At 48.6% G+C, this 14434-nt stretch overlaps 2 protein-coding genes across 6 annotated transcripts in view; both read left to right on the top strand.

Moving 5' to 3' along the window:
• LOC144155746 (uncharacterized) overlaps nt 1-14121 on the top strand; it is a 260323-nt gene extending 246202 nt beyond the window's left edge. For 3 of the 5 annotated variants that reach the window (XM_077687363.1, XM_077687365.1, XM_077687364.1), the window contains one exon: nt 9902-14121. In XM_077687363.1, the coding sequence (XP_077543489.1) occupies nt 9902-10380 (479 nt within the window). In that variant the 3' untranslated portion in view covers nt 10381-14121. The remainder of the gene's footprint in view (nt 1-9901) is intronic. The other 2 variants (XM_077687367.1, XM_077687366.1) reach the window with 1 other exon arrangement.
• On the top strand, nt 1886-2546 carry LOC144155745 (NPC intracellular cholesterol transporter 2-like). Its single transcript, XM_077687362.1, has one exon. It carries the CDS (start codon nt 1971-1973, stop codon nt 2424-2426), a length of 456 nt encoding a protein of 151 aa, XP_077543488.1. The 5' UTR covers nt 1886-1970; the 3' UTR covers nt 2427-2546.
• Nucleotides 14122-14434: the final 313 nt, after the last annotated feature.

The following is a 14434-nucleotide window of genomic DNA, read 5'->3' as shown; positions in this document are numbered from 1 at the left end:
TGCAACGCCTAGACGCTTCTCAATGGGGCTACATTTTTAAATCCCCTTCACATATATATATATCTTGTAAGGGTCCCGAGAGGCAGGTGCTGCAAGACGGTTATTCGGATGTTCAGCCGTCTCGGAGCACGGACTCAGCCGATGATAATGCATGCAATCCACGTTCAGATGAGATAAAAGATGAGGGGGTCATGAGGCGCACTTTTTTGGTGAACCGTCTGTGAGGGCATCTCTGATTATATTCCCCAGATGTTGCAGGGACCTTGTTCGGTAAACTTGTTTCTCCAACCAACCGCACAGGAAAAAGCCACATGGAGTCACGTAAGAGGTGTGTGTGGCCCATTCATGTGGGGCACGGCGTTCGAGACAACGCACTGAGAATTACCAGGCGAGACACGCACAGAATGGGGAAAATGAGGTGGTGCTGCTTCTTGCACGAGAACGTGGCCATTGACGTTTTTCAAGGTTGAGAAATACGTCATGGCGCATTCCGCAGCATCCATAAGTACCGTTCTTAGGTATCGTATACGAAACGGGCCCACAACTCCTCTTGAGGCCATGCCGCACCCCGAAGTCATCTTTGGTCGACTTCGCAGGAATTCGGTATAGGGGCTCCCGTGTCATCTCTTGCCAGTTCGTAGCGCTTGTGGCGGCCCAAAATACCATCCCAGCCGCCCATATAGACGGCGGCTTCGTCCCACTTGAAAATTTTGGTGTGAGATAACTGTGCAAAAAGGGGCTACAAACTTCCAACTCGGCATTAATGCGGTGATTGCGGTTATCCGATTGCAGCCTCTGACAATACCAATTAAAAATGGAATTCTCAGACCACTTTCGTGGGAAGCGTGACGTAGGTACTTGAGAGTTGTTCTGAAAATATCCCCCAATATTTCCACGAACGTTTCCGGCATGGGAGGAGACGGGTTACCACTTCTTCCCGCCACACATCCCGTTCTCATCAGCTTAAGACGACAGTTTTCGATAGTCCTCGGATAAACCGACGCCTCAGGCCCGTGCACGCTGCTACACCATCTCTTCACGCCGACCACTGGTTTAGGGACTTCGAGCCAGGATGTTAGCAGCGCGCGCTCGTGGCGACCGTCTGTCTAAAATGACTCCCGTGTCGGCTGCCGTTGGAAACCGTTTGTTCTCGCTTCCCGGGCAGAAAAATCTGCGGCCTATGGTTCCACCTCAAAACTGGGGCTATTAAACGTCACGAACCGTCAAAATGACGAAACCACACACAACCGCTTCGCCAACCGGAAGCACGTGTCTAATACTGAAAGCGAATTAGACAAAGCCTCCGGCGAATTCACAGGTCATGGTGAATTTACAGCGTCGAGAATAGGGCTCCAGCGTCATATATGCTCTGTGACTACTAATTATGACCTCATTGTGCAATTTTATATTTTCGCTGGGAATGTAGTGCGGATTTTGGTGTTAATGCTAGAACGATTGAGAACTGGCCGTGGTAAACATATAAATCCTGATGGAATACGTACGCGCCATCATCGGTACCGTATCGGCACATCCACCCAATAAGTAAAATATTTTACTTGGTACACCCATTAGAACGAGTAAATTCTCAGCCCATCGAGTCAGCTACTTGTGCCCCCAAGGAGATACGCAAAGAATATTGCTATGCACGTGATTGCTGGACATTCGATACGAGATATAGCAGCGCGTTTGTTCGGTGGCCGCCGGGAGCTCCGGGTATGCTGATACTAACGAACACGCACGTCCGCCGGGAGACAAAGCAGCCCTTCGCGGTCATTTTTCGGCCAGGGCTTATCGTTTATCGGCTGGAGTCCGATAGGAGCCGGCGAGGTCAGCGGAAAATGCGTGGAGCGACAAGACCGACTCCGCATCACGCTACACGTGCTGTCACGTGGTGAGTCGATCCTCGCCAAAGAGGCAGCGCGAAAACTGTTGATCGCTTCATTGCTCTTCTGTCGCGGCCCGGAGCAACAATGGAGATGTACCGTCAGCTCCTGATCGCCGCTGCCCTGCTGCTGTCGTCGGCCGCCGTTGTTAGGGGCGACTGGTCGACGTGCGGCGCTCCGGACGGCTCCACGCAGAGCTTCGAGATCGCGGGCTGCCAGGCGCCTGCCCGGTGCGTCCTCAAGAAGGGCACGGAAGCCAAGGTGTCCATCCTGTTCAGCTCCAAGGTGGCCAGCAAGGGCGTCAAGGTCAAGGCGTTCGGCGTGATCCACGAGGTGCCCATCCCGTTCCCGCTGCCGCAGAAGGACGCCTGCCAGTGCGGCGTCACGTGCCCGATCCAGGAGAACGGGAACTACACGTACCACAGCTCGTTCCCCATCAAGGCCGAGTACCCGTCGCTTTCCCTGGACGTCAAGTGGGAGCTCATCGACGACGACGGCAAGAACCTCGTGTGCCAACTTGTACCCGTCGAGATCACCAGCTAGGTCAGGATTGCGCCCCAATTTATGTGGCGATACTTTCGCGACTCGTCTACTGTGGAAGCGATGCTGTTCGAGTAATGCCGTTCCGGTCGCTTTGAAGAATTAAAACAGTCAAACCAGTAAGCTTCGTGACTGTCCTGCTTGTTTTCCGGTCTGGGTGAGCCTGATAAACCAGAGTCTGAGGTTTGGCACGCTCCGCCCATTGTTGCTACACTGATGGGATGTGTAAGAAATGTTCGTGACCGCTAAACCAATGTCCTCCATGAATTTCGCTATGACGAAACGCTGTTACGTGATAATATTTAACAATTGTGTACAAGTGCTGTGGTACGGAGGTTTTCTCCGCTATTCATGGAACACTCCCTGTGCGACCCTTTACTGAACCATCTCCCTCCAGCTACCGTTTTAGTTCGTACGGGGCGCTCGCTCTTTTGAGTTCCACAACCGCTTTTTCAACAGCCCCGTGCCAATTTGTACGATCGTGTTGCCTTTTTTCATTTCTCGCGGCGTTCTTTTTTTTTTTTTTTTCAGCGGGCAAACTGGGGCGGTGCCCTTTCGTCGCAGGGCTTGGGCAATCCGCTCGAGTTTTGTGTTGAAAGTTCTTTCGCAATGCATTTCATGGAATCGAAAAATCACACCGAAGCAAGACGCGATGCACGACTAGAGAGAGTCCGACCATTTCGGAGGATGCTCGTCGCATTTTGTAGAAGAACGCGAACACCAGATTTTATTCTTGCAGGAAATATGTCGTGTGCTTTTTTTCAAGCTAGCTAAGATGCCTTGGCACGACAATCAGAAACTAGGAATGTCGCGTACTTTACATTTATACATAACGCAGTAGCAACGAAGCATGCGCAATCTCAGTATAATGTGCGCTCACAGAAATATCGGCGCATTAGTAAATACTGGTTTGCACAAAGGCTGCGTCTTTGCCCCGTTGTTATGACTAGCCAGCAACGTGCCTTGAGGGACGGACTTTCGCAAGTATGCACTCAAGAAGTAAGACGACAATACAGCTACATGGGCTCACGCAATCGCTGCCATTACGGGAGGCCAGGGCATTTATTCAAACATGTCCCATCCCTGGAAGCCCCTGTTGAAGGAAATGGACACCGAAACCTCGAGTAGTAAAAATTGACTGATGTATTTGAAACCCGCTTGGGCATATTACACCTTACGCTTGATTTGTGAAAACACAATGTTTGTTCAAAGCAAATACATCGAAATTGCGACACTTGGATTATCTACTCGGGCAGAGTTGCTGGCAGCGTACAATGTTTAACATGACAGTTTGGGCTGACGTTGGGAGATATCCTAGCTGCGCAATTTTACCCCTTAACGAAGAAAATAATATGTCTGTCCAGAACTGCACAGAAACAATGTTTGTCCGTTATGCATTACGCTAGAGTTATGCATCAGTTGTACCGAAGCCGCCAGCAATGTCCTTCCAAAATTAGTACCGCCTAAGGGACTCAGAAACTGTCTAAGCGACATTTGGATGGCGTATCCCGAATGCTTGGCCACTTGTTTATTTCGGTATGGCATAGCATCGTTGGGAGTGATCCTGCAGAACAGATTTGTAAGGGCAATGAAATGAAAGTTGTTGAGTTGGGAGGGGAGTTGTAATATGGTTGACCTATAGGTCATCTGCAGGGCGGTAGCTTGACTCGAACAGAGCGTTAGTCTGTTTCAATAATTCCGCCTAAAAGTAAAATTTAGAGGTTGTCCACAGATTCGAAGGCACGGATGCTGTTTGAATGGCTGAAAGTTTGAAAGTTTGAATGGCACGGATGCTGTTATTCTCCATCCCTGACGCTGTCACCCCTGCAGTCGGAGCGGGACTTGCCGCAAGTCTACTGCACTTCTTAAACCTTTCTATGACATCCCATAAAATAACGCCACATCCCGAGCACATTCGGCGTTGAAAGAACCCCGCCAAATGTTTTCTGCCTGTTCTCTTTCCATTGGAAAGCGAGGATATTGGGGGGGAAAAAACGAGCATGGCAGTCACCCAACGGCGTTGTACGAGTACGTTGACCCAGCATCAAGTGTTTGGACATCGTGTACCGCGGCCCCTTTGGCCGAGCTAAAAGTTCGCGCGTTAGCGGGGCCTCCTTCTATTTTCAGCCCTACCCTTTCTATCTCCCGATAGGAGTTGTCGCACTTCTACCAAGAGCTGGTCGGCGCGGGGGTTCGTTTCCCGGCCGCGGCGGCCTCTTTTCTGATGGAGGCGAAAAGCGAAACGCCCGTGTGTTCGAGATTTCGGCGCCCGTAAGGATACCCAGGTGGTCAAAATTAATCCGCAGAGAGAGAGAGAGAGAGAAAGAACTTTATTCTGGAACCGTTGAGTCAACGACGAGTGGTGACCAGCGCTTGGAGGGCGCCGATGACCTGGGCTGCTCGTTCAGCAAGTCCTTGCTGGACCCGCGGATCCGAGCTGCCTAACGCGGCCTCCCAGTGCTCCACACAAGAGATGAGTTCTGCACTACGGCGCGCCTCATCGCCCGTGTAGCGTCGGCGCGTTAAACCTCATTATCGACTGTGTATTCGGCATTGTGTCTATTTATTGACATAAATAGACGCAATGCCTATTTATTGATATAAATAGACACAATGTAGCCTCATCCCTTCACGTCACTTCCTTCCTTTCAGACTCTCACTTCCTATCTACTGTGGATTCAGTTCCTCAACAGAAATATACAACATACGTGTCTTTAGAAACTTCGTCTTTAGGAACACGTGTCTTTAGGAACTAGGAGCAAGAACGAACGAGAAACACCATGCGTGAACGAAGAACCGCCGAAACGCCGCAAGAACTGTATGCCGTTGCGGAGTAGCGTCGAGGCACAGCCGCTCGACAACCCTTTCAACGAGTGGCCGTGATCCGGGATACCCATATGATGGGTGGCTGCGCACAGTCCACGTGATCTACCCAATCTCTTCCACATATATGAGCTTTGGGAAGTTGACTTAACCAGCTCGTCCCTCGAAGCCCAGCGGAATTTGTTCATTGAGAAGGGGGAAGCAGCGGCCAGGGTCCATGGACTCGTGGAATGAGGAGGCCACCCTAAAAGCTCTTTTGTAGACATAAATAAATATAAATAGTCTCGCTCGCTCCCTATTTAATTCGTTCGCTTTGTTTTCAAGGACGTGTCGGCGTAAGTTGAAGCTCCTGAAAATTAGCTCGAACAACTCCTTAGACATTCCGAGAATAATTTTACGTTCCTGTGGCCTGCCCTCTAGTTCGCTGGGACATGGCGAACAAGCTGGAACCAGTTAGTCCTTTCCGAACTTTTTCTTAATCAAACACTGCTAGCGTACAAATCAGCCCAGAACCTTTCCGCTACTTTCGTTATCTCGTCCGTGTTGTTCGTAATGCTACCAGTTTCATGAAGCTTGCCAAGAGCAAGCTTCTGCCCGGTTGCCCTTAAACTTCCCCCTTTTTCAAGCGAAGCTTGAAATACCTGACTTGAACGTGAGATGCGGGTATGCTAGCGCCATACACTACAACCCACATTAACGTTGATGATGACGTTCGCAGGTCTATGAGTACGTCACAGGGGATTCGTTTGGCCGAAGAACAGGCAGTTGTGCGGGCACGTGCTCGTAAGCATAAATTTATTTAATTCAAAGAATATAATAAAGAGTGGTTGTTTAAATAGAAGCAACAATAAATGTTCAAATTAAATTAAAATTAAAATTAAGAGAAAAACATAGGCTGCACAGTTGAACCTCGATTTAACGATGTCCCCGGGACCCGCAAATTATTTTGCTAAATAGGGAACTTCGTAAAATCGATAGAACGACAAATTTATTGCCTCGATAAAAAGCTTCTGATTTTCGCCGGCGGGCGCTTACTGAAGCGGGAGCAGACACTTCTCGTATCTGGACAGTGAAGTCAAAGCGTCCTCGGCACCCTCGTGTGCTCCAGCAAGCCGCCTCAGAAGTTCGACGGCGTCCATCACCTGGCTTGGTGTGGGCACGGGAGCTACGACAGTATCCGGATCTTTCGCATCTTCAGACTCTTGTCTGAAGATGCGAAAGATTCTGCATCTGAAGATTCCGGCGCCTCTTGTGAGCCGAAAACAAGCTGCAATATCTCCTCGTCGTCGAGAACTTCTTTTGTGTCAGTGTGGGCGTCTGCGTCAGCGTTCACGAAGTCGTCGAAGTTCTGATCTGCGGCCACCTCGTCACGCCGACGAAGCTCTTCCCAACAACTGGACGATGTCTCTTGCTGCTCGTTTTGCGGGCTTGTGGAGCCCGTAACACGAGCAGCACACTGCCAGACATTCTAGGTGCCATTAATTTTGAAAAACCTGTTTTTCTATGCATCTTTTTTCCCGGAATGCTCCATTTAATCGGGTTTGGCGGCGAAGTTCGTTTCGTTATTTCGAGTTCGTAAAAGCATTAGGCCTATGGACAACTGCAGAAGGAATCCGAATTTGTTCGTTAAATCGAAAAATTCGTAAAATCGGGTTTCGTAAAATCGAGTTTCAACTCTATTAATAAAACCAAGATTAAACATAGATGCACTTAGAAGGCGCTTGGATGAAGCTCAGATCAGCTGTAGTTGCGCATTGCGTGTTTCCCATCAAGATTCACGTGTTCTATGTTTTCGTTTAGGAAAGGGACGTTCGATGTTTTAACGTTGATCCAATCTTTGCCTTGTAGGCCCGAATTTCCCAAACTTTGCTTCTGTTAATAAATTTCGGCAACTTCTTCGTTAAAGTCTCCCATCACTATTGTGTACAGTGCTTTGCCTTATTCATTGCCGATTCGTCATCCTGGTAAACATTGTGAACATCCTGATATCCTCAGTTAGACGGTGCTATAGATGAAAAGACGGCCCGCTTACTTGCACAATGGAGGCATTTCCACTGTGTATTAGGCATCCCTCGCATGTAGTCGGACGATTCGCCGTACGATTTTTTTTGTAGACGGAAATCGCTAAACAGTTGGTAATCCTCCCACGTTCATTTGCAAATTTGGATGATTGGAACTGCCGGCAAGGTGCCTGGCGGACGTGGGCCTTACTGTGTATGCCATCGAAAGCCCGTTAATTTACACGAATCCGAGCGCGTACTGGTTGAATGAATTTAGGAGCAAGGAAACATGGCGTAAGGTGAGGGGGGGGGGATGAACAGGTATGTAGCATTTAGAGGCAAAAACTGCGGTACCACGTGCTAAATATTTGTATGTGTGGCATGAGACCGTGTATTTTCGTATTTAGCCTCCGTCAGAAATACAGCTTTAACCCGCAAAATAGATTTGACAAAACATTATCCCTGTCAGGTTAAAGGGCGAGTCAAAACGAAGGGCTGCAAATGTCCGTTTAGCCATAATATTCATTCAGTCCTTGCGATTGAGAATTCTGATGACGCGGGTCTTTCGATCTCGTTCCCGGAAACCACTGCCACGTAAGGATTAATTAGTTGCGATCCAGTTTGAACCAGGCTTTTTGTGCAAGGCTAACTATATTTCTGCGGCCTGCGCGACGTCGAGCAATCAACATCGCGCGCGACAGACCTTGCCAATGGGCGTCCTTACAACATCCTAATTGGGAGCACGAACCATGCTTGAAGCAGAGAGAGAGAGAGAGACTTACAAATTCCCTTACACTGAGCTAGAAAAGGTCACCGCTGCTCATTACAACATGTGCTACACTCCATGTGGGTGTAAAAAGTGATGTAAATGGTCAAAATGCACACATAAGCGCCCGGACTAGGACACACATGAACGCACACTTACGCACAAATTTCACACTCGCATACGAAGGCACATATGCAAACGCGCGTTGAAAAACATTCCAGCACTGGTCTTCACGACGTATTCCCAAAGCAAGCGCATAAGAGCTTTCGTGCTCAAAGTAGCCTCATTGTGATTGTACCAAGAACCTAGGGCCGTGGTTCTCAAATAGGGGTCTGCGGACACCAGATGGCACGCGAGGGCGTTTCAGAGGCCTGCGAAGCCTTCTCTCCCGATACCCTCTCCTTGTCCCTCTTTAATTCATTTTTCCGTTTTGCCAAACATCGCTGTCGATGCAAAAATGTGGCTCCGCTGCATAGCATCTAAGTTTTTTTTTTCCTCCACGTAGCACATCTTCTAACGTCGGCTTTTTGCACAACATGCCAGCTATGCAAAAAAAGCCAGACACACAAAAAGCGGCTTATGTGTTTCAGCAAAGGCTAGCTGAAAGAACAAATCATTTGACAATGTGGCATGCATCAGTATAAAATTCAGCCTTAAAAGGCGGACATTGAATATGTGTGGGCGACTTTCGATGCATGAGCAAGCTGCTTGATATTACGATACGGCCCAATATAGCTCATCGTGGGGTCCTCCATCACTTTTGCAAGCACAAAGGGGTCCCGGCACCCTCATGCTTGAGAACCACTGACCTAGAGAATTACCCACGTGTCATTCGTTCATACAAACATAAATCTAGCCGTGCTACGTTCAAGAATGCCACTCCTTTGCAACAAAAAAATTGCACCCGCTTGCTTCACAGATACCTTCGTGTGTAGACGACGCTCAAGTGGAAGCGATGAACCAGTCAGTGGGCTTTTGAAAATCTCTTGAAATAAGGAACCTGAGTAATGGTTTACCAGCACAAAGGCGCGCACGTGTAGTTTCGTAGGAGAGCTGCTCAATAGTGACAGCAGTTGCGTCAGCCCACGCTCAATCCTATCGAATGTACTCGGTTAGAAGTAAGCAGACAACAGCAGAATTTATGGTGCCGCTGAGGCCACAGTCACCAAGCAAAAACGCAGTGAAATGGCGCACCATTTTGGGATAATTGTTGCACCGTATTTGTTAACTTTTCAGACAATCGCACGTAAAAAAAAATATGCGTGTACGATGGCGGGCCTATGCGTGCGCCACAAAACTTCATATCACCAAACGCTACCACCAACGTGCAAAAAAATCCTACAAACGATGAGGCGCTATTGGCGATTAGGCTCAGTACGTGCACAAGGACAAATCTTTCGCTGGAGCTAGGTTTGCATCACATTATGCAACGAAAATGACCTGTTCTGTAGCACTGCACCGTGGAGAATTCGATGTCCCGTAATGCCTTCGTGCAAACCATTTTTTTTAGTCAAATCGTATGCTGGGGATCCTATATAGTGCGATGGCAGTGATCGTCGTTAGGATGATTGCTCACGCTCCAACATCAGTGGCGGGATGGTGTGACGTGAAGTTACCGGCTGTCGCTTCAGTAAGCCGCGCTGCTTGAACAGCCGCACTAGGGTCTGCTATTATGACCAGTGTGTGAGTTGGTAAGCGAAATTTTGAAACCAATTGTCCGGGTACAGAGCCCATGCTTTTGCTCCAAGCGATATGTGCATTGGCATCCGTAAGCGAATTTAAGCGTAAGCGTAAAGTTAAGGGTTTGCGTATTCCAATGGTTGAGTTTGTACAGAAGACGCGTTTCCCTCGTTACACGCGACGAGTTCAATCATTCCCCTTCCTCGCAGCGCAGGAAAGCCACAGCGGCACGAGCGGCGCCATGGGCAGCAGCCCGGGCACGCGCGCCTGCTACGCGGCGGCCGGCATCTTCACGCTGTCCGGCTTCCTGCTGTCGGGCGCCAGCGTGGCCATCGTCATGATGATCGTGCGCGACGACAAGCTGGACGAGCAGCTCTGGACGGCCGCCGTGCTCGTGGTGGGCGTCAGCTTCGGCGTGCTCTGCCTCGGCATCCTGGTGTGCGCCTGCGCCATGTGCAAGCGCATGGCCGCCAGCCAGGCGGCGCTGGACAAGGCGGAGGCCGTGCGCGAGCAAGGAGCCCGGCGGAGGCCGCTGCCCCAGGCCTCCTTCCCGGCGGGACACGTGGCTGCCGTGCGCGTCTGGAGCACGGCCGGCTCACTGGACCCGCTGCTGCCCGGTCAAGTGGCCGCCGGGGAGAGCCCCTCCGAGGCCGAGGATGACGAGCAGCCCAGAGACGAGGTCGCCTGAACCTGTGTGGCCCGGGCAGGACACCTGCGAGGACCGGGAAGCCTGACAACGGCGACGTCGGTGGCGATCCAGTGAACTGGTCTGGCGATGTAGTGAGGAGTGCGCGTCTCGAGCTTGTGAGCAGGCGCGAGCAGCTCCCCATACACCTGAGTATGCGCGGAGATGAACTTTCCCGGCCACACGAGCCTTGGTCGGTGTGCCGATGTATCGTTGCTATAGCGTTCCGTGTCGAAGCAACTGTAACGTTACCCTTCGAAGAGGATGCAGGCTACCTAAAGTGCTGCAGCTCTTGGGTTCAACCTTCCGGAAGCCTCAAAGTTGCCACGCCCATTCTTCTCGCTAAATGTCACACATTCACAACATTCACAAATGGCATTTATTTTTTCCTTTAATGCTGAGAGAAGAAAAAATGAAAGGGAGGAAGACCTTTTCCGCTACCAGTAAATGGCACCAAGGATATGGTTTCTCAGTTGGCTTGCTTTTCTTTACTGCCCGAAGAAGGTATCGCAACCCACTGTGCCAGAAATAGACCTCGATAGTTCATTACCTCATAAAATAAATTATTAGGTGTAAAGGTTTGTAGGCAGGGCCATTTTACGTGGCCTCAGATAGTTTTTTATTGTGAAATGCAATGGCAAAAAAAAAAAAAAAAACGTCGTGCTCAAAAGGTTCGAACAAAAGATTATCTCAGGTTGCGAGCCACGCAGTCGTGATAATTGACCATTCACAGGTGTGCGATTCGTGCTCAGTCTGTACGACAACTGAGGGCCCGCGTCCTGATTAATCTTAGTCCATGGGCTCAGAAATCCGCCAAGAACAAAACGCTCCCGCTCAGTCGTGGACGGGAGCCCCGTGTGCCCCTGGAGAACTGCATTTTGACGTAAAACAACCGAGCAGCAAATATGATGCGCCCTCTAACGAAAAACTAGGCAGAGTAAACTGGGCAGACGCACGTCAGTACGTCGGAACAAACTTCACGCGGCGCGTGTAATGTGGTATTCTAGGCAGCTTTGTCTGCACGTGGAGCGCCTAAAGAGCAGAGCAGAGAGCCGGTCACTTAAAGGCACCCTGCAACGCTTTCTCAGCTTTTAGGGGCGAAGCCCCTTAGGGGCTCGGGCTGTCGGCGTCTCATGTCGCCGTCGTCGTAACTGTCGTCTCATGCAGTCACGGTACTAAAACACCGGGACACTCGTTCACGCCTCGCGCTGGAACGCTTCGTGACGCGTACTAAAAAAAAAAAAAAAAAAACATCGGGCCGCGTCGTGCTTCAAAGACACGAGACTTTTACAGCCAAGCTGTATACCTGTACCCCCCCCCCCCCCCCCCCCCAAACGGTTTCACCTCCGTGGGCAAAAACGCCAAGGCGCCAAGAATACACTTATAAACTGCATGCTTCGCCCCTGCTCGGGTTTCACGTTAGTGGAGATGGCCCGGGATTTTTTTTTTTTTAATCGTAAATGCTTTCAGAACGTGGTCAACTAACACATCAAGTACTTATAATGGGGGTCACACAGTACTAAAGCTAAAAATTACCTCTAAATGCCCATCAGATAACTTGAGAACTTGAGCAAAATATTTTCCTCTCTTTCCCGGTCTTGGCGTTCTTCGGCCGCTCGAATTACGTTCTTACAGCGATGTAGCGGCTATTGACTGGCTTCCTTTATGTTGCAGCAATGAACGAACTCATTCGATAGCCACTTTAAAAAGAAAGTCACAAAAGCAAAGCAGAAACGGAAGGCGGATCTGCTCTGACGAGCAAATCACCCAGTGCCGCTCCGTGCTGGCGATAACTATAGCTTTCACAATGTTTCCAGACCCGAAGGAAAGAGTGAAAGCGTTTATCGGAAGTGTTGCAGAGTCCTTCTTTGTGTCCGCGTCTGCTTTGGGGCGTTTGAACTGCTTGCTTTGAAGCAATCCGAAAATTGAAAATGAGACTGGGAGAAAGGCGCATTTCCAATGTTCCTAACGAAACAATACGTCGCCTTGAAATGGCCTCTTAGAAAAAAAAAGTCGTTTTTTTTTTAGTGTGCTCAAATGGAACTGGGAAAGATTGGGGACAGATGCTAGCAGTATGAAACTAGAGCTCCAGATGCACAAAGGGGGTCATTTGGTTATAAATGGTAGTTTACTTAGAACGCATTGAAGAAAGGTTCAGGTCCGAGAACACCTTTAAAGCAAAACGTGGCATTTTGTACAGGCAGTCCATCTCATCACTGTGGAATTCGTATAGTTAAGGGGGACTCACTTGATCACATTTCTATGGGACTTACTAATTCACGACCCACGGGCTTAAAAAGCGCCGTGTACCGATACGAAAGGTTTTAGAAATTCATAAAAATGTTCCTAGTGTCCTAGTTTGCTTATTTTAGAATAATATCACTTCTTTATTGAGATAAAAAATAAACAAGAAACACATTTTGGTTTATCCAGTTTTCACTAAATGGCGCTAGCTGTACAAAAAAAAAGAAATAGTTTTTATTTTTATAATTCAGCACAGCAGTGATATATCCCTAACATAAACAAACTAGGACGTTGTGAGCATTGATATGTATTTGTACATCTTTGCGTAATGGTGCACGATGGTTTTTAAGTCCGTGGTACATGAAGTTTTAAGTCCCACAGAAATGTTCACGGGTGAGTCCCCCTTAAAACGGGCATAGTGAGGCTGTATTCATAACTGAGAGGTGGGGAGGCACATCGTATTTTGTGCTTCGGAGAAGTAGCATTTATATTCTTACGCATTCTGACTGCCGGGTTATACAAACTGAAATAGCGTACAATATCGCCCACCGGGAGTAGCACAGCCTTTGCATCCGCTAAAAAAATAGATGTCTACGATAGTGCGCAGCTGAGCCAGGACAAAGCTTCTTATCGTAGCGCACGAACGAACCGTAGAATTTGCTCAAATTGTTAAACCAAGTGGGTTGTCTCAACCACGCTATCCCTGTGTGGTGAGTGGAGCCATTTTAAATGCGAAAAAAACCTTGAAATGGCGGACATCCCGTCCGAGTACGCTGACAGGCTCACGATCGTGGAATTGACAGCGATTCTCAAATGCATTTGACAGTACTTGTGCGAGTTCCTATACAAAAAGAAATGTATTTAACTCTGCATATATTAAACCCGAGCAACTTCCTTTCAAAAGTTCATTAACTCGCATTTGAGAGGTGTGTGTATATATCATAAACGCTACGTAATGCTGTGTTCAATATTTTCGTGTGTATACATATCAACCCTGTTTTTTGTGTCGAGCGAGAACAAACAAACTATGAGAGACAGCCCCATCAGTGCAGTGCCAGAAGACTGAACAACATAAAGTAACGTAGTAAATTTGTCTGTGATGGTATTCTCTGCCGGTAATTTATTTACTCCTACCAAGACCAAGGAGGTTACCGCCTGTAATTAATTTAGCTCCGCAATGTGTCTTAGTTGATTCTGCTGCTGTGATTACACGTGCGCGCATAATTTTGCGAACCATACCGAGGCAACCTAACCTTTCATGGAACAAACTATACAAACGTGACGTCCAATTAACTTCAACTCATGCCTCGATCGACATTTATAGAAAGGTCGAAACTAAAGGGAGTATGAATTGTTCATGTGCTGTCGTGAAGCAACACCGTGCCAAGTATCAGCTCCTTTTCCTGGTCAGTGTATTATCACGTGTCAACGTCCTTTCTTTTTCTTTCGCTCATTAAACATGAAATAAAATCGCAGCCCACGTTGTAGTACGCGTTGTATGTTTTTCTTACGCTGCTGACAAATGCGCTCACGCCATTTGGGACAACCTGAGCAATGGATCACGGTAAGAATTTAAAGCTACCACCGCATGCAGTACAAGGTGTACGCCATTGCAAACAAGAACTCAGTTTACACCACGAGTGTGCTAGGCCGGTGAAGCCGCCAAAAACTTACGCTGGCACCTAAGCTTTCTCTTATGAGGGGGAAATGAGTGAGCATCACTTCCAGTTGCGTTGTGAAAGCCAAAGTGTTGCTGCATACGTTGGCGTCGCTGCTAGCAGGAGTTGAGTTGGTGAACAGGCGGTGATACTCG

The sequence above is a fragment of the Haemaphysalis longicornis genome, unplaced genomic scaffold, assembly GCF_048455015.1.
Source record: "Haemaphysalis longicornis isolate Haplotype H1 unplaced genomic scaffold, Haemaphysalis longicornis Haplotype H1 scaffold_1, whole genome shotgun sequence".
Taxonomy (NCBI): domain Eukaryota; kingdom Metazoa; phylum Arthropoda; class Arachnida; order Ixodida; family Ixodidae; genus Haemaphysalis; species Haemaphysalis longicornis.
This window is presented reverse-complemented; position numbering and strand designations above follow the sequence as displayed.

Coding starts and splice junctions, on each gene's coding strand:
- LOC144155745 (XM_077687362.1), top strand. CDS start 1,971: ATGGAGATGTACCGTCAGCTCCTGATCGCCGCTGCCCTGCTGCTGTCG.